The sequence below is a fragment of a genome, unplaced genomic scaffold (assembly GCF_019419815.1).
Source record: "Pyrus x bretschneideri cultivar Hongxiangsu unplaced genomic scaffold, Pyrus_bretschneideri_v1 Contig83, whole genome shotgun sequence".
NCBI lineage: Eukaryota > Viridiplantae > Streptophyta > Magnoliopsida > Rosales > Rosaceae > Pyrus > Pyrus x bretschneideri.
In genome coordinates this window covers 1,025,737-1,045,418 of record NW_025999824.1, presented here as the reverse complement: position 1 = coordinate 1,045,418, position 19,682 = coordinate 1,025,737, and the positions used below count along the sequence as shown (strand labels likewise).

General features: G+C 36.5%; 2 protein-coding genes across 2 annotated transcripts; both read right to left on the bottom strand.

The window, feature by feature from the left end:
- Positions 1–18: 18 nt before the first annotated feature.
- Positions 19–7,754, bottom strand: LOC103931651 (kinesin-like protein KIN-14L). The gene is made up of 19 exons (XM_009341171.2): positions 7,678–7,754; positions 7,488–7,564; positions 6,957–7,114; positions 6,590–6,736; positions 6,247–6,502; positions 5,400–5,503; positions 5,192–5,263; positions 4,590–4,691; positions 4,380–4,454; positions 3,928–4,009; positions 3,716–3,811; positions 3,447–3,620; positions 3,256–3,362; positions 2,735–3,078; positions 2,325–2,575; positions 1,864–2,027; positions 822–1,687; positions 486–661; positions 19–379 (listed from the first exon to the last, which is right to left on the bottom strand). The coding sequence occupies exons 2-19, from the start codon at positions 7,552–7,554 to the stop codon at positions 279–281; spliced, it is 3,342 nt and encodes a 1,113-aa protein (XP_009339446.2). The 5' UTR covers positions 7,555–7,564; positions 7,678–7,754; the 3' UTR covers positions 19–278.
- Positions 7,755–12,985: 5,231 nt separating this feature from the next.
- Positions 12,986–14,394, bottom strand: LOC103931652 (protein MIZU-KUSSEI 1). The gene has a single exon (XM_009341172.3). It carries the CDS (start codon positions 13,998–14,000, stop codon positions 13,161–13,163), a length of 840 nt encoding a protein of 279 aa, XP_009339447.1. The 5' UTR covers positions 14,001–14,394; the 3' UTR covers positions 12,986–13,160.
- Between the last annotated feature and the right edge of the window lie 5,288 nt (positions 14,395–19,682).

The following is a 19,682-nucleotide window of genomic DNA, read 5'->3' as shown; positions in this document are numbered from 1 at the left end:
CCAAACGAGACAAGAAACTGGAACCGAATCACTTTTAATACCAGAACTTCACAATGTGGATCCAAACTAGGTACTACAATTACAAGGAGGATCATCACTTGACAATATATGAAACACATAGGACACAAAATTGGGATCTCAAGTCAAGTAGATCATGTTAGCAGACAATATATGAAGCATTCTCTGATTGCCATACAAGTCAGTATGCTTTGAGCCAAAGCGTTACCAAGCCTTTTTCCGGCAATTGCTGGACTGTGTCTGAATCAAATTATCTGTTGTCACCGCTTGTTACTTTTTGTTGATGAACGGACTGGCGGAGGTGTTTTGGAACTTCTGTTGTCTGGCGGAGGTGTTTTGGCACTTCTGTTGTCTTTTGCACCTGCAAAAGGAAACGCCATAAGAAACTCAAATGATATATGAATGTGAAAGCTCTAACTAGTAAGATTGTTCTAGAATGTAATGAAGCTTGTAAAAGCTTTACATACTAGTTTCGGTTGGCTTCTCTCCCAGAGATGATCGTCTGTCATACCCTGATGGTGGAATGCCGGTCAGTGATTGCCGCCTCAAAGTTCTTGCATTATTTGTAACCGGTGATTTTCCATCATTGATATTGCTTGCACATTTAACACTTGACTGTGCTTCCACCAAACTTTGCTGGTTCCTGCAAATTCAGTGGGGAATTATGTTCATATGTGTATCTGATGTTTGAGGCATCATAACAATGTAAAACATATGTTATGTAAACCGGAAAAATAGAGAAATGTCCCAGACTATAAGGAGAAGAAAGAAAGAAGAAAATTCAAAACATGAGTTTCACCCACCTCTTCTCAGAGCCATTGATCAGTTTTCCAATAGTCCGCAGGGATTTCCTTATCTGAGATCCTTTTCGACTTGTGGAACTTGTCAAATTAGGTGTCAGGTAATCTGTAGAAAGAGTCACCTTACTTTGCATGACAATCTGTACCTCATTTCTGGAATGCTTTTGTGGTTCGGGCGTCGTTGTTGATAGCTGAAGGGGACGAACTTGTGTCTTATTATCTGTTATTAACCCTCTCTTCTGATTGCTAGCCATCTTTGGGCTACGAGGAGCCATCTTCGGGCTGCGAGGAGCCTTGGTCTGAGGCTCAGATGTTGTTGGTTTCTGAGGAGAAGGAACTTGGTTTCTACTACCTGGTTTCAACACTCGCTTCTGATATGTAGTACTTGCTGGAGTTAGAGGAGTCCTGGGACGAGGTTCGGGTGTTTTTGGTGGCTGAAGAGAATGAACTTGTGTTCTAATATCAGTTTCTAACACTTGCTTCTCGGAGGTAACGCTCGTTGGACTTTGAGGAGCCTTGGAACAAAACACTTCTAATGTGGAATCCGCATTACTGAAATGGCCCAACGGGGTAGTGACTGCTGCTGCATTTTGAAGTTGACCACATTCCTGCATTGGCACTGCCTCAGCTGGAAGGAATTTCCCCATGTCATGCGATATATTTAGATTATCCTTCTTAATCAATCTTGGACCTTCCAAGCTCAACCTCCTTGAACGAGTTGGAAGATAAGGGGTTTTTGCCTTCTCGGTCTTCACAGTGCTGCAACTTTCAATGCTTAATCTTCTAAGACGTTGAGGAGTTCTCTCAGTTGTTGTTCTTGATACACACTGACCTTCTTTGTTTGCTAATGCCTTTTTAAGTCTCTCAATCTGAAAGGTTAGAAACACGATACAAGTGTTAGTGCATAAACAACTATAATGTTTTGCTGATAATCTAAAGCTTGGGGATTAATTTAGATAGAACAAATGATCAATCCAAGCATAGAGAGTAAAAGGAATTTGTGAAAATATAGGCAGAATAAACCAAATTAATAAAATTTGTTCACCTGTTCTTTGAGTTGCATAACCTCACCACTCTCCTTGTTTGAACGAGCAGCACCGAGTTCCACAGTGGAAACTCTCTGAGCAAACTTCAAGGTACTGATAGTTTCACTGAAGGAATCCTCTTCTGGACTCACATGAGCAAGCATTAAAGTTTTAGCATGTCCACCTGAAGTACAAAACCAAAGAGAAAGTTGGGTTAGCTCAGTCAGTACACAGTATATGCACCATACAATTGGAAACTCTTTTCATTGAATAAGGGCTACGGGGAAGTGATAATTTAAACTCCCCGGGAATCAGCTTCTCAAGTTTTCCATTTCACCAATCATACGGTGGAATTATTTTGAATCCAAGCAAACAGTTAACCAAATTTCTCACCCTTATAATGTGGAAGATCTTGCTCAAAGCCAATACAATAAGATAAAATGATTAGAGAGAAATGCTGAATATTCGAGAAATTACAAACCTAAGGAGTCTTGCAACAGAAGTGTGAGTTTGCTGTTTCTGTAAGGGATGTGAGAATTCTTCTGAGCCAAGGCTGCGATAACATCTCCTAAACAAGAAAGAGACTTGTTGATATACTGTGCCTCTTTCAGCCTATCTCCTGTAACTTCAGATTTGTCCACTCTTTCACTTCCCGCAAGGTCAACTAAATGAAGGCAACTGCGTAGAGTACCTCCAGAAGTATCTTTGCCATTCACATGGACTGTAAGGACACTGCGATACACACCAAAGAATATCAGTAAGCACAAATAACTGATATCTTGCTCATTGTTTTTGTTTTTATTTTAGCTCGCACTCGATAGTTTTTAGATATTGTATCATAAGCTATGAAATGGTAAAGGTAAGCTTTTTCTTATAAAAGAGCAAACTGACCTATGGGAACGGCTGCTGCGGTTATTGATTGCAGTCGAACTGACCATACGATTCATCTCACCAACTTTCATGAGGTTTAGGACATCAGTAGAAGACTTCACTGAATGCATTGTAGCATCTGGAATACTCAAGCCATTATCACCAGTGCAGCTCCGTATCTCTAATTTGGCAGTGGATGAATCTTCTGCAAGAAGGTCTCGTACTTGTTCATTGTAAATTTCGACCATTTGAACATGAATGTCATAATCTATGATATCCTTCCTTTTGTTTGACATCTGGAACAAATCGCTGAGAGCTAGATAATTAATCCCCATATCCGCAGCTGATCCACCTGATGGACCACCCTGTAAAAATATAAAAGCTTATAGTATGCACAAATCTGATGTGTCATTTCTTATAGTATGCAAAAATGCATGCAAGAAGATGAGAACCAATCATAAATCCTACCCTCCTATACAAAAAATTTCAGCCTTAACATTACAAAAGATTTATCCAACTGAAGTCTCAGGCTTGTATCTTACCATAGTATGTGTTTTACCGGATCCGGTTTGACCATAAGCAAAAATGCATACATTGTAACCATCCATCACAGACCTGATCAATGGTTGAGTGTCCTTAAAAACTTCATCTGCAAAAAAAGTATAATAGAGTCAATAAGCAACCGATCGATGCCCAAAAGCGAAAGAAAAAGAAAGTTTTTATGTAATACTACCTTGGCTAGCAGTTGGACCAAACACTCGGTTGAACTGGAAAGCTTTCCTTCCATCCTTTTGGGGCTTTGCAGGGTCCAAGATCACAAGTGAACCATCCTCTCCAATGAAATTTATAACATTTCTGGATTCAGAATTGAAAGAAGGCCTGATACGGCAGTAAACTCGAATATTACCTGAAGACATTTCAACCGAGATCAGATAACAAATTTTGATAGTTGACTAAAAATACCGTAGAAAGCTAACATTTTAGTATGGGAAAAGTACCAACCTTTCAAATCCTGGACCATGTTGTATAGCTTTTGATTCTCCTTCACCACCTTGTGATACCCAAGCGCGGCAGTAGACAGCTCCTGTACCTGAGCACCTGAAACATCACGAGCACAAACATAATTAACTTTCAAGAAACTTATGTGCATATAGCTTTGTAAAATTGCACAGATTTAGGACACAGATTTAGGACATTCTTTCATCAGCTCATACCCAAGTGTTTCAAATCTCTATTCAGTTGTGTCTGTAAGTCTTCAAAGTCATGTTTTGCACTTAACCACAAGGCCTTGAGGTCCTGTAAATTGAAAATCATTACATTACCATTTCCATGCTATTATTCCTCTAGAAATTATGCAATAAACTAACTGTATTTTGACTCAAATTGAAATTTTATTTGCCCAACCAGGAGCTTTCCGTTACTACTTCGTTATTAAATATAATTTATGCTAAAGATACGAACTTACAAAAGATCACCACAGAACCAATATCAAGTACAATACAAATCGAAATTTATCTCAAACCCTTTATGGATAATATTGATTAATCATTGTCAGAATTAGTTTTGTATTATGATGGAGATTCATATAAGCCTACACTTGGAGGACAGAAACAAAATAAGCTTTGCAGCACTATTCGTATAAGCTAACTTTGTACTGAGAACATACCACAAGTTCCTTCTCTTGCGTTTGGAATACAAGTCTGTGATTGCAGTTACCCTTTCTCATACAAGCTTTGCAGCACTATTCGAAAGAAAAGATACAGATACTTTAGAATCTAGTAAGTGCTCAGAAAACAGGGTGCAACATCCAATACCATAAAGTATCAGAAGCTAACCCAAAAATAGAAACAATGTTTCTAAATTATAATAGACATACTCCAAAATTTTCAACAGCAGATGACTCCTCTAGAGGCATAGCTGTTGAATGGCCAGGTGAGCTGCTTCTTTCTTTCAAGGGGTCTTTTAACTTAGAGTTCAACTGTTTGCACACATGAATACTATTGAGTTAAGAGCAACTTCATGCAAGTAAAAACACTGGCATAATATAGAGCGAATAGGGTAGCAGGAAGGGGTGTGATCTTCCAAAAGAAATAGAAACTTAACCAATTCAAATAGCTATATTAAGTTCATAAAAGAAGTCACTTAACCAACTGAAATAGCTATATTAAGTTCATAAAAGAAGTTGTAGAACTATGCACATTAGGTGATGCAGAAGGAAATCCCATTCAGATATCAACAATTTCCCCGAAATACCTCCTAGACTGCAACTTTATCCCAAATTTTCACCCAATATGTATTTATCATAATGAACAGAGGAAAATAACTAGGGATACTCTCTACATTTTATTTGATTCTCTCTACTTCACAAGATAAACACATCATGATACTTGAAAATCTAAAACACAAAGTGGCTTGTTTTGGAATTTATTACCAAGAAAAAATAATAGAAACAACTCGTAACACTCAAATCAAACTAACCTCAGGAAACTTCTTCTGTAGATTTTGCTCCAAATAACTTGTCATGATCCTTCGAAAACAGCTGACTGCATTCTGCACAGAAGAAATTGGTTAAAAGAGATGAAAATTAACTTGAAATCTAATCCATATTCCGGCATTTATTCACTGAATCTGAGTAACATTCTTTATGTTAAAACTTAAAAGACAGAAAAGAGAGAGAGATCATTACCGCGTCTCTACCATGGTATGAAGAAAGAAGGTTGTCATCAATGTTTTCCTTTACGTCAACCATAGAGTCAGCGAGTAACTTGACAACAGATTCTATGGAATCCACTACATCACAAGTAACAGAAAGATGAGAGTTAGGGAGAAAAACTGAAGATCGTTACAAATAGCAGCTGTGGATTCCATATAAGAATGATGGCCTTTTCGGAGCAGATGTTTTCATATCTACTAACAGATTGAAAAGAAATTTTGTATCATTCAATAAGGATCCTTTAACCCTGAGCATCTGAAATAACCACAAAATATAAAGCTAATGTACTACCCCTAATCTTAGTGTTCATGAAGTTACATCAATCAATGAACTCAAATGTGATGATACATTACTTCTTTGAGGTCATATATTCAATACTGAAAGTTTATCATTAATCCTTAGCATCTAGAAGTAACCATGGCATATACAGTATTCACTAAATGCTACCCTTGGCTTAAAGGAAAACACAATTAAAAAACAATATATAGTCCACATCCAAGCATAAATTTTATAGCACAACATGAAAAGAAACTAATGTACCAAGAGTGTAGGTTTCTTATGAAATCCTTTTACGTATGCTGCTACATCAATCAATGGGCTTGTTGATTAATTATATGTTACTTGTTCGATGTCGAATATTTCTTACTAAAAATATCCATATTCCCTCATTGATGAACATAACAAATATCAATATTATGCATATGTTATCAATTTAATTAATTTCTGTAAAAAGTTTCTGGTCTAGGTATGTACCATAGATATGAACTAAACTGCATATATAAGAAATGGATAAAATTCTTAAGAAAGAGATCAATATAACCTTCAAATTTCCGGTCATCAACTTCAACAGGAGGTTGTCTTTCACATACGGCAGACATATCCAAGTGCCTGCAAGATTCTGATGGGACTACAGTTGAGGCCCTTGAATGCGGTCTATTGGCAGAAACCATAACTAGTGGAGATTTCACATATTTATTAAATCCATTCCCATTGCCTGTCTGCTTCCACTCATAATACGATTTAAGGGCTAAAACACAATCAACAACCTTGATTGCTGACCCTACCTCCAATGCATCCTGAGACGATAAATATGGAACACACAATGTGAAAATGCAAGTAGGGGTGACATGTACATAAAATACATATATGAGCAAATGATTTACCCTTTCGAGGCCAGAAGCTTCAAAAGCAGGCAGCTTCAACTCTTCCACAGCGACCAGAAAGTTACGGACATTCTCAAAGTATTGATATGCAGGCAATGCTTGAGATTCCCGACTTAATGATTGCAAAGGCATTTGGCTCTCCACAACCTTAAATAGTAATTAGGATATATAAATAAATAAATGGAGAACAAGTGTTAGGTCTGGATAGAACTAGAAACTTCGCTTATATATACAAGAACATATGCCGATTTTTTACTGTTGGAAACCAATCAGCAACAGAAATCCAACATATCATTTTCCTTTACGTTCTTCGCTTCCTTCAACCAAACAGAGAAAAAAAAACGAGTCTGAGATCGAAATGAGATACCTTGGGCACTGCTCCTGGTTGAATCTTGTTGATGGCATTGCATAGGATCAGACCATTTCTCAAGCAAGAAATGAAGTCTCTCTCCGATGGCTGTTTCGGTATGCCGAGTGGACCCACCAGGCATTCAAGCCATTCAACAGCTTGGAATCGCCTCCAAGCTGTCAAAATTACCAAATTCCGAAATTAAAGAAAAAATTAAAAAATTTCAACAATTCTTAAAAAATCAATAATTTCGGTCCCTGTCTGTTTCTGAACATTTATGCAGAGCAAATTTTACAGCATCCTTGATCTTCGGAATTTAAAAACCAAGAAAGTAATCTAAAATTCAATTGATCCAATCACAACCCAATTACTATCAGTGGATAAAATTTGTTCAAATCTTGAAAACACAGTTGCTATTAGTTAATTCCACAAACAATTCCAAAACATAATTCCTCTTTATTAAAAATCGAAACAAAAATTTATATTCTGATCAAGCAACCAAACCAATTGGAACATCAAAATGCAAATGAATTTAACGAACCAACCGACCTGCTTCTTCTGCCTTTCTTGAAGCCCTTGCAAAATCATGCAGTCCAGTTCTTGCACTGTCCTCCATTCCTTCTTTCCTGCAAATTAACGAGAAAAATATATACTAAACCACATAACATTCCAAAAGAACAAAAAAACGCACCCAAAGTTATCGTACCGAGATATAGAGAGAGAAAATTGAATAACATACCCGATATATTTTCTGGGTTTTTCTGTAAAACCCAGAATCTAGAGAGAGAGAATAGCAGAAGGGTCTGCACTCTACAGAGAGTGTAGCATGAAAAATGCAGCATTCTTGGGGCTCTTGGCTTTCGGGCTAAATGTAGGTACCGAACTCGAGCTTGAGGCTTCGGAATCCTAACGTTTCTTTTTTTTGAATTCAAATAGGTAGAGCTGATCGCACCCGTTCAATAGGACGACTGTTTGTTCTTAGCCAATGGATGGGATCTCCTAAAAATGGAAGCTTTTGAAGTTCGGGTTCCTCGTCAAAATGAAAAAAAAGTTCGGGTTCTTGTCGTACTGGGCCTCGGGTTTGGGCTTCTGGGCTTCAGATTGTTACCAGGAGCTTATTACAAATGATGAATCACATGTTATCCGCATGCATATAATGCTCCTCTTTTACAGTGTATAATCAGATTTTGGGAGTTGTGTTCAAGCTCAATATCAGTCGCATTTGGCATTGGGTTGTAAGATATTTTCAATTCTTCCTGGTATTAGTGGGGTAATGGGTGACAAATTAAAATTGGTGCGGCCTATTTTACTGAAGGAAAAGAGAAGGCGCGACAAAAAGAGAGAAGAGAGGATTGAGGAATTTATGTGTTGTTTGTTCTCATCACTTGTGCCTTTATATATAATAAACTGGTGAGGAATGCAGGGAATACACTTGTTGGGACCAAATTCGGACTATTGTAAATGATGGAGATGCACAAATCCAAGTTACATGTAAAAGAACAAATAGTCGTAAGCAAGCCAAAGACTGGAGATCACTATTCTAAAAATCCCCGTTTAGGCACTAGGCAGCTAGCCACTGCCTTAATTATTCCCTAAGCATTTGAAAATCAGGAAATGGCACCTAGCCTGCCTAGGCACCCGCCTAGCACGTCTAGACTCACCTAAATCACGACTCTCACCTATACATAAAATAGATAACTTTCATTTTGCATTTTATTTTTTCAACAAAGTGAAAGAGATTTTTTGAATCCTTAAATAAACACTCATTATATGATTATTCCCCATGTTTTCAATATATTTTAATACATTATAATCATATACCATTTTATTTTGTAACTTTTGTATCCCTATACAATTATGTATTTTTTTTAAGTATGAATAGACACTTATTTATACAATATATAATAAATTTATTTAAATCTGTATAGTTCGCCTAGGCCCTGCCTAACCTCCTAAGCCCTAGAAATTATAGAGCCACATGCAGGGAAGGGTAGGGGCGGACCTATCCTAAAATTATTCAGTATATATAAATTGTCTGCCTCTTTTAATGTAGATAGCCTATGGTGCATTGGTGATTAGTATTTGACAATACAGGAGGAGTGATGGGTTCGAAGCTTGTGATGGACCAAAAGCTTTCTGTTTTGTTTTTTAACCCAAACCTCTGTTTTGCTTTTTAACCCAAACTTTCTGCTTTTTTTCAAACACAAAAATTCTGTTTTTTTTTTTTTTTTTTTTTTAATGCCTACCTTATAACTAATCTTCTGTTTTACCATATAAAATTTAATTGCTCTTTCTATTCATTTCACATAAAACAATGTCTATATAATTTAGACAAAGATAAATTATGCTTCAAGAAAAATTCAAGGTTCTAAAAAATGATAGGCACTAGTATGGCGGTGGGCTGGCGCCTAGCACCTAGGCGGCTAGGTGGGGGTCTAGGCAGTCTAGGCGGATTTAGGTAAATTTCTAGTATATCTTGTAAATAAATGCATATTGACACTTTCAAAAAAATTATATTTATATGAAATACATGGATAAGATAATAAATGAATGATAAAATACAAAAAGCAAGGGTCTAAAAGATACTAGGCGCTAGTCGGGCAGTGGACTGGAGCCTAACGCCTAGGGGGAGGGGCCTAGGCAAATAAGGCAGATTTGAGTAAATTATTTTATATTATTAATATTTTGATGAATTTGATAATATGAGATGAAAGTTTTAAGGATTACAAGTTTGTAGTACTTACTAAATATTTTCAAAGATTATAAATATATAGTGAACTTAAAAGAAAAGTCAAAATATGTAGTGATGTAGTCTGTTGAATAGCATTTTTTAAGTGAGATAATATGCAACAGAAAAGGGCGATGGGGCGCACCAAATGAATATTTAATACATATTTATGTGAGTTGCATTTCCCAATTCCATTGGAATCAATTTAAAAAACAATTAAACAAAAAGGTTGCGTGGTCAGTCTTGTCCGTCGCGCGGGTGTGAATGGGAAGAGAGAGAAACTCATTTCTCTTTCTTCTTCCTCTTGTCTTCTTCAATGGAAAGGAGTTTGAAATGTAGAACCTAGAAAGAGAACCAGCTGCTATGCAAAAAATATCTTAAATGCCCAAACCACCACCTAGGCTACCCAGTTGCCCACCTAGGCCGCCTAAGCACCGCCTAGGAGGGCTCGGCGCCCGCCTAATCTCTTTGCCGATTTTTCTTCCAACTATGGGTTAATCATAGCGAGTGGCCACCGTGGAGCGCCTAGGCGCCGCCTAGGCTGATTTTTAGAACACTAGAAAAATCTCATAGGAATTGTTTAGATTCTTGACCTCAAACTTTTATTTGGGCCTTTATCTTTTTTATTTTTATTTTTATTTTTATCAAAACTCGTACAAAGGTTATGTTCTTATGATATAATCCTCTCAATACCATTTTTTTCATATGAATTTTAAAGCTCCATCACATTTATTTGATTAAAAATTTTCATGCCAATTTCCAACTAATTATATTACTATATCTTGTCTAATTTCTTTCATATGGCTAAAAGGTCCATATTGGGAACGACTTTTGGCTTCACCACTGGGTGATAGGCCCTAACCTACTGCTTGACTAGCGCTTAGGGTCATTTAGAACCTTACTACATGCATGTCAAAGGCTCTCCGACGGTCAAGTTAGTAAGAAATATGAGACTCAAGTAGTGGGCAAGAAGAGACTAAGTATGTAAGAATTGTGTTACCAAAGATAAACCTTAGAAGGGTGTAGTTATACCGGTTGAGGAGATGACCTTTTAGGATTGTAGAATCCTTAATAAACTGGGAGAATCCCATGGGATATCTAGGAAGTAGATATTACATCCTCTTAGGAGCGTGAATACTTGTACACACGACAATCTTTAGATTGTAAGGACTCTAAGATTATAGGAAACGTGCTGGTTCCTTGCTGGATTAGGTTTCCGTATCTTGTGGAACAAGTATGGTTAATTTGAGTGAAGTTGTCAGACTTCGCCTATTGATTCTGAAATATGATGATGGTAGCGTCATTTCTCCGTTTATTCACCTCCACATCGGACAATGTCGAGTCCATGATCGAATTTTAGAGGTATGCATATTTCAATTTGCCTTACTTTAGCTTTGGAAAATCATGGTCCCATAATTACCCCTAATTATGTATCTGAAAGAATTATTATACCAGCTTGTTCATGTAACTACTTTCTGCATGGTCTGCATTGTTGAGTTATTAGTGATTTACTTGTATCCTTGACATAATTGCTTTTATACTTTCCACTTTGGTTTTTCATACATATTTATGATTCTGGAAACTATTCAGGTTTTATAGCAAGGGGTTATTATGTTCCGAAAGGCAAAGGTTTTAATAAATTCTTATTTTCACCTAATCACATTTTCTGTTTTGCCCTCTTCCAAGACATAGTAGCTGGATTATGCGGTGAGCGGGGGACCATTGGCAGATTCTAACTTTCACTTCTCACAATACATGAAATTTATTTGTTGTTAGTTGTGTAATATCTATCCTACACAGGATGAGAATATGCTTACCTTTTACTGCACTTTTATTTGTGCACTGAAACTGCATGCATTTATAATAAGGGTTCTTTCGCACCACGCACTCTCACTAATTGTAATAAGGCTTGGCTTGAGCATGTTCAAAATACGGTCCACACCATGCAAAGACAGAAAAATTTTTAGTTGAATAATGAGTTTTGACAATTGTATGGTTCCGACGAGAAAGAGTAAGCTCGTCGTGCAAGTATGAGAAGAACCAGATTTTGGGAGATTAATAAGATGTTGGAGCAGTTTCAAGTAGCATTCAAGAATAAGTACTTGCTTTCAAAGGCAAGGAAAATGGATGAGTTTATGAACTTGAAACAGGGGAAGGCAGATCACCATTGGAAGTTCACTAACTTATCTCGTTATTGTTATGCCATTGCTACCAGCCCAGCTGGTATGCTCCATCAGTTTTTGGATCCTCCAGGAGGGTTCTAACCCAAGTACACCCCAATCAAGAGGTAAATCTATTGGCAATTCCCATTTCCACATTCAAGAGGTACTTATCAGAATCCAGTTAAGGTCACACAATATCAGGGAAGCTATCCATAACACTAGGGTGGCAGTGCACATCAGTATGTTGATGGACAATATCAAACTATTGATGTAGCATCCAACAATGGCGGACAAGGTAGACAAACGAGTCGAGCTAACCATGGTCGAGGAAACCAAGGCAGAGGTAACCATATAATCAAGGGAATAGAGGAAGCCGCATGGGAGGATACCAGACCCACAGTCGTGTCGGCACTCAACAACATCACCATCAAGGATGCACAAAACAAACCTGACTCGATCATGGATATGTTGAACATTCTCGCCCACCTTGCTAGAATCTTAATTGATCCGGGTGCTACCCACTCGGTCATATCCCATTTGTTTGCTCAAAAGACCCAATTGTGCTCTACTTTTATTGGGTATAACTTGGGAATCGCAATACCTAGATGGGAAGTGTGTTATGTCCAATGAGAGTACCAAGGATGTATGAAATGATGCCAACGAATCTTATTCAAAGAGATTTTTCAATATGATAGAAATACGGAGTGGTATACTACGTGTTACTATGCAAATTGTGAGATATGTTGTTAAAAAGTTAATAACTTAAAAAGTAAAATTTCACTTATATAAAAACACGTGGTGAATCATCCGTGTTCCTGTCACAATGAAAAATTTCTCTCTTATTCATTTGGATATCATAGATTTCGATGTGACATTAGAAGTGCAAAACGACAAGCGTGCCAATTAGTCATGTAATACTTTGTTCATTAAACAATTAGTAATGCAATACTACGTTCTTTTTGATACAAAACATACATGCACGCACGCACTGAACCCACAGAAACATACAAACATAAAAGTTCATCTCTTTATTTGATTATCTGATTTAAATTAACAGCTAAGACTAGAGAGAAAATTAGCTAGCCACCACCAGCTTTTTTTAATGCATATATATCATGTGAATGATATCAAGTCCAAGAGTATCTATATCAACGGTATATATGAAGATAATTAATAAGATATAAAATCACATGTTCTTACATTTTCAAAGTTGTAAATTACATAAAAGTACCTAAGCTAGCATTCACTTCTGCAACTTGATATTAAATCACCTAAAAACTACATCTCTCTCACCTACACTTTAATTTCTTTTCCTTTTATTTTTCTTCACTTTCATATTCTGAGTAAAAAGATACTGAGTTCAGGACCTCCATTACCCTCAGGGTTCAACATGTAAAAGGCCTCCGAGTCACGGCTTCCCACGACTCTTTCAAACCTAGCTCTCATATAAAGCAACTCACCTTCAGACGCGCCACCTTTTTTTCCGTCATCCACCACTGGAATCACGCCGGCTCCGACCGACACGCTTCGAACAGTGCTCAGCACGTGCCAGTCTGACTCCCCGCATGTGCGAGACGCCGCATACCCACACTTCCTCCCGTTACAATACATAGTCCATGAAGGCTCCTGAAACAGCTTCCGACCATGCATACCTGCACGGCCGGAGCCCTGTTGCTTTTCAGACTCGAGAGCAATGCGCACGAGCCCGGAAGACATCTCTTTAACGAGTGAAGACGTTGACATGGCAAGCTCGAGAAGCAAAACAGGCTCCGACTGGGGGTCCAGCTGGACGGCGAAGCTGACGTGGCCACGGCGGTTTCCGAAGAGCGTGCCGGTGACATTTCGGCCAAGGGAGGGAGTGACAAAGAGGTTGGAGGGGATGGCAAGCCACTTGCATGTTGGGACAATGGTGGGGAAGGAGAGGAAGCTGAGGAAAGAGCGGATGATTGAGGTGAGTTTTGTTTGGGTTTTGGAGAGGTGGTGGAAGGAGACTGGCGAGTGGTGTTTCGGAACCAAAAGGTTGTTGGGGACGTCGTCGTTTTGAAGATGGTTAAGTGGGAAAGTTGATGATGAAGATCTGAAGTGGTTCGATTGGATGATCTTTCTTGAAGTACTTCTAGATATGGAAGTAGTACTGGTGCTTCTGTGAAGGTTGAGGTCTTGGTGTTTCATGGTGGCACTAAAAATCAACAATTTGATATGATAAAAAATAGTTTGTATGGTTTTGCAAGCTTGTATTTTCTAATCGTTTGAAGTATGGTTTTAGTGATGAATATTAATCCTAATTTGCTGAGAAAGAGTGGGGGCGTGGTGTTCTTTTGAGAGAGAGAGAGAGGGAGGGAGGGAGGGAGGGAGGGAGAATATTGGCCGACAAGTGATGATAGTGTCCGGAGGTGGCCGATATAAAGGGAGACGATGGAGGCTTGTGGTGATGATGATCGCATCCTGGACTTTTTTTTTTTTATAGCGTGTGCTTAATGCCTCATGTGGACCTACAAACCACCACATTATATATGTCACAGCCACACTACCTTCAGCTACCTGCTTTTTTATATAAAAAGTTAGAAAATAATTTATTTATTCTCAATTTGTTTATTAATTAGTTTATATCATTTTTCTTTGTTCACAATTATTTGTTGCAATTGAAGGAAGTTGAGGTTATGGACATCCCACCTCCAGGTTGAAGCAGTTGGTAGATCAATTAATAGGTCTCCAAATCTTCGCCACTTAGTACAACAGTCTAGTGGAATTTTTCTTCAATTGTAAGTGAGATATTTTAGGTTCAATTTTCGCTCAAGACGAATTTGAACCACAATATTACTAGCACATTGTAAGGCTAAGTTCACCCCTCTCATTAGTGTAGATAATATTGTTTGTTAAAAAAAAAGATCTTCAAATCTTCATGACTCCCTTTAGATGAGAACAACTGCCAGTATTTGGACATGAATAAAGATAAGACATCTTATATCAAGTTTCCTCTATTCTTTTCGTTTGTTTCAAAATATATATTGATCGATTCATTTTTTATTTTAATATATAATCAATTTACGACAAGTTTTTTTTTTGTTTTTGTTTTCATAGAAAGCGATTAAAAAATTGAAGTTTCAACTTAAAATCAATTAACAATGATTCAATAAAGAAAAATTTATCATTTTATAAGCGCATACAAGATCTCAAACTTCTGATGTGGAACAACACTAAATATCCTAACAACAACCCAAATTTGATACTGGAATTTGAGTGCTGTATACAATCTTTTCTTGGTCGAATTCGATGATTTCATGGTCATCATGTATATTACATTTCATGATTTTATGCTTATATGTTTACCGATTAGATTAAAATCATGAAGAATAAGTGGTTAAGATATGATCAGTTTCTTAAAATAAAAATAAAAAGTGGTTAAGTGATGGAACATTATCTAAACTTATCGAGTTAATTCCCTAATTTCTTTTAACGAAGACGTAGTGGCCCAGGTTCATGGGAAAATCCTTAAACCACAAAAGTTTATTATGCATTTAAGTGTCATTTGGTATAGGTCACTTTTCATTTTGAGGGATTAGGCATATGAAGGAAACTTTTTTCTTCTGATCTTTATAATTTTTGGTATATGGTTCAATATCTTAATGGATAGAGTGTTGAGTTTCTACTCATGCATCTCAAGTCTAAAACTCTTCATTTCTTAAATTATTGTAATAGTTTTGAACTCTTTCCCTTTAATAATAAAAAAATTAAATAGAAAATCTTGCCGTTTTAGTAAGGACAGGAATAAATAAGTTTTCTTCAAGTTGGAAACAATATTTTCATTTCTTCCTTTAACAATGTCTTACTCATTCCAATCTAATTTTCTACACCCAAACAAAACTTTATTCTTTGTAAAATTATAAGTAGGAATAGCAGAGTATGTGTATTAATGAACCTCAACTTACAACTAAAAGGGGATTTGTGTAGTAAAATGCATTGGGGATGAGTGAGTCAACCAAGCACTGTGAAGAAACGTGGAGGTCTGGAGGTGATTCTACGCTATTGAGTTATAGGTGGTTGCAGAGAGGCCGGTGTGTTGAGTATAATTATGTTATTTTATTTTTACTTCGGTCCTTAGTTTAAATGAATAGTAATTGTTTTCATTAACATTTTTACTAAACTATTCTTTTTTTGAACTTTAGTACGAAGGAATAAGCATACTGTCTCAATTAACTGACGGCGATAATATTAGAAAAATTCCTCAACCTCTGACCAAAAACAGAAAACCAACTCTTTAACCTAAAAGTATCAGGTTACCTAACGATTTCGCACTCTTAATTATCACTTCTATTTAGTAAAAAAAAAAAAAAAAAAAAAGAGATTATATCATATCATCTTCCATTTCACCTCCCATTTAAATATAAAAACAAAAATAAAGAAAAGACGAAAACTTTTACCAAATCCGAGCACTAAAATATAAACATGCATGGTCGTCGAACGACGTAAACACCCTAACCACCATTTCAGCATGCACTACAGTCAATAAAAGCAATCGGTTTCAGCAAAAGTTCGAAAACAACAGAGAACCACCCTCTAAAAGTAATGTAAACAACTAAAAAAGAAAGTTATCTTCTATATGCTAAAAAAATAAGAGAAATGTTAAGGAGGTTTTTTCAAAGTGGTATTCTCTTGGTTTTTTGTTATCTTATATTTTTTGTACAATATTTTTATATGTTGGTACAGAATTGTACAAAAAATATGAAGTGGTAGAGAGTTCATGAAGAGTTCCACTTTTTAGATATTCTCGTTAGCATTTCTCAGAGAATAATGTTTTTTTTTTTTTCGCTTTTTGAACAAACAATATTATATATACTAAAAGTGTAGGCGAGTAAGTTAAATCTCACGATGAACTACAATAATGTGGTTCAAATTCGTTTTTAGTGAAAATCGAACCCAAGACCTCTCACTTACAAGTAAAGAAGAATACCACTAAACCGTAGTAATGTTAAGTACACTAACATTTTTAGACTATATTTTGCAAATGCGGGATTATGTCAGCTATAAGAAATAAACGAGCTAATCAAAATTTAAATAATAATTCAATAATTAATAATCATGTCATATGATTAAATAGATGTTTTCTATAGTATTACCTATGTTGAAACCTCCATTTCTTTTCCCTTTATGTAAACTCCAGTTTTCAGGAGCATGATACATATGAATCTATGATAAGCATTACAAAAGGGTGTGGATGAGATGGCAGTTTTTTACTGCAAGAAAGTGACCGACCTGAGGGTGACGAGCATGATAAAAGTCGAATACAAATTATATATGTTGTGTGAGAGGCCACAATGTCCCCATCAATTTGGAAGCCAAACAATACTTCATATCAAGTATTTCTCCCTCAATACATGCGTTTTTTCAATTATCATCATTACTATAATTAATTATATTGACCAATTAAAATATGTATGACGGTTCCAAACTGGCAATGGTTGCCCCATGACTCATGGCCTATATATTGGTAGCCTAACAATTTTTTAGAGCTGGAAGTTCGTCACAAAGAGTTCAATGTCTACATAATCAGCGTCAGAAGAAGACATAACTTGTCCAATTCACTTTTATATGTATAACATGTCATTACATTAATTGCAGGCATAAAGTAAAGCATGTTCCGGGGCTAATTTATTTTTATACTCAGAAGTCATGCGACACAGTGATACTGGCCCATCTACTTCAAAGCCAAACTTAGGCTAACTTCTTAGAAGTTGGAATGACATTTTATCACTATGTCGGAACTGCTCAAGGGCTCGGACTCGTTCCTTCCCGAAGCGCATCTGTCACGTGGACGACCAGATCCGAAAATATCTTGTCTTCTTAAAAGACAATAAACTCATTACCATACAGGAGAACGTTATCGCAGGAACATGCAAGTGCTATGTATTTCAAAACAAGGCGGACGACCAGATCCGAAAATATCTTGTCTTCTTAAAAGACAATAAACTCATTACCATACAGGAGGACGTTATCGCAGGAACATGCAAGTGCTATGTATTTCAGAACAAGGCCATCAACCATGAATTACAGTTATTGTCAACGTCAAAAGACCGACCTACTCTTACTCCAGCTCAGCAATATGATTGAGGATGCTCCTCCCCAGCTGCGTATAAATAGAGCTAGAGGCCTTCAGGCCAAGGACCTTCTTCAAATCCAATCTCTACCACTATACAAACCTCAAGTGATTTTTCAAACCCAATTGCTCTTTAGCAGAAACCAATTGCTCTTCAACAAATGTCTCAGCTGTTCAACTACAACCACAAGCTTTCCTCAAAGCAAACTCAGCCTATGACCCAAGCTTTCCTCAAAGCAAACTCAACCTACGATCCCATATTGGATTGAATAGAAAGCATTGGCTTAAAGAGGTTATCTGGGTTGGTTGAAATGTTTGTCAACCGAATCATACTACATGGTAGCAGAGAATAAACGTTTCAAGTCAAAAGATATCAATGATATTGATGGACTCTTCTAGCATTATTCTACCTTTCACGGCCTCCTTGTTGGAGTAAACTGTTTTCTTTACGTTTTGAAGTCTATTTACTTTCGAGTTATGTAGATCTGCTCATCATCCTTGAATCTCTTTTGTAAACATTTGTAATCGTGATTCCATCATGAAATAATTACATTCAGGGCGTGTTTACGTATCTGTAATTGGAATGAAATTGTGGAATTGAATTCCGATTACGGAATATTCCAATGTTTACTAAACATGGAGGAATCAAAAAAGAAGTGGGGCCCACACAAATTTTGGAATTCAATTCCTTGTATCGGTGGAATTGGATTCCCTAGATATAAGTGGTAATTCAATTCCTGATTGCTTGGGCAATCAGAATGACACTTTTGTTCCCTTCATGCCCTCACTTGCTTTTTTTTTTATTTCCAAGACTATCCTTTATAAACCCATTAATCCTAGTTTAATTATGCACAACTCCTTACTTTTTTTTTTATTTTCATAGTCATTCACATTGTGCACAACTCCATGCTCATTCACATTATGCACAACTCCATGCATATGCCGAAAAGAAGAAACTACAATTTGAGCTAGAAAATTAAAATATTAAAGTAAATACTTAAATTTTAAAAAATAAATAAATAAACGAAAGCATTTTAATGTGTCTATGAAATAAAAAAACAATTTAATTTTTTTTTTCTTACTATTACATATTATATCAAATTTTATTAAACAAAAATGTATATAAAATATTTGATTTGGGACAAGGGCATTTTAGTAATCATACTGATTTATATTTTGATTCTGCTGAATTAGTAAACAGCTTTATGGAATTCTATTCCGATTCCAGAACATTTAAGTAAACAGCTTAACAAGAATCTGATTCTAACTTCTTCTCATTCCAACTCCTCCTCAATTCAATTCCTCCTACTTTTTTTCTTACAACTTAGGCAAACACTTATTTCGCACTGGATGTCAAGTCCTCGTTAGCTCGAGGCATAAAAAAGGACTTAATTAAACTAGAATCTCATTCAATGCATAATCATTTGGTTAAGAAGTTAGATTTACATGCAAACCTAACACAAATCCAAACACACTCTATATATTGGCAACCTCCAACATTGGTAGGCCTTTTCTCTCTTTCTCTCAAGCCATTGTGCGGCACCAAGATCGAAAGCAACACTCAAGACAAATACGCATTGAACCTAGTCGGGCTCTATCTACGTTTTGACACCAACATCAGCACAAACTTAATTATGTATGTTTGAGAATCATTTTCTTGAAAGAGGTATGTGCAAAAATTGGGGTACATTGCTTTGTTATATCAACATATCAACACTAGAAAATGTCACACATGGCATATGTTCTTAAGAAGTTATTGC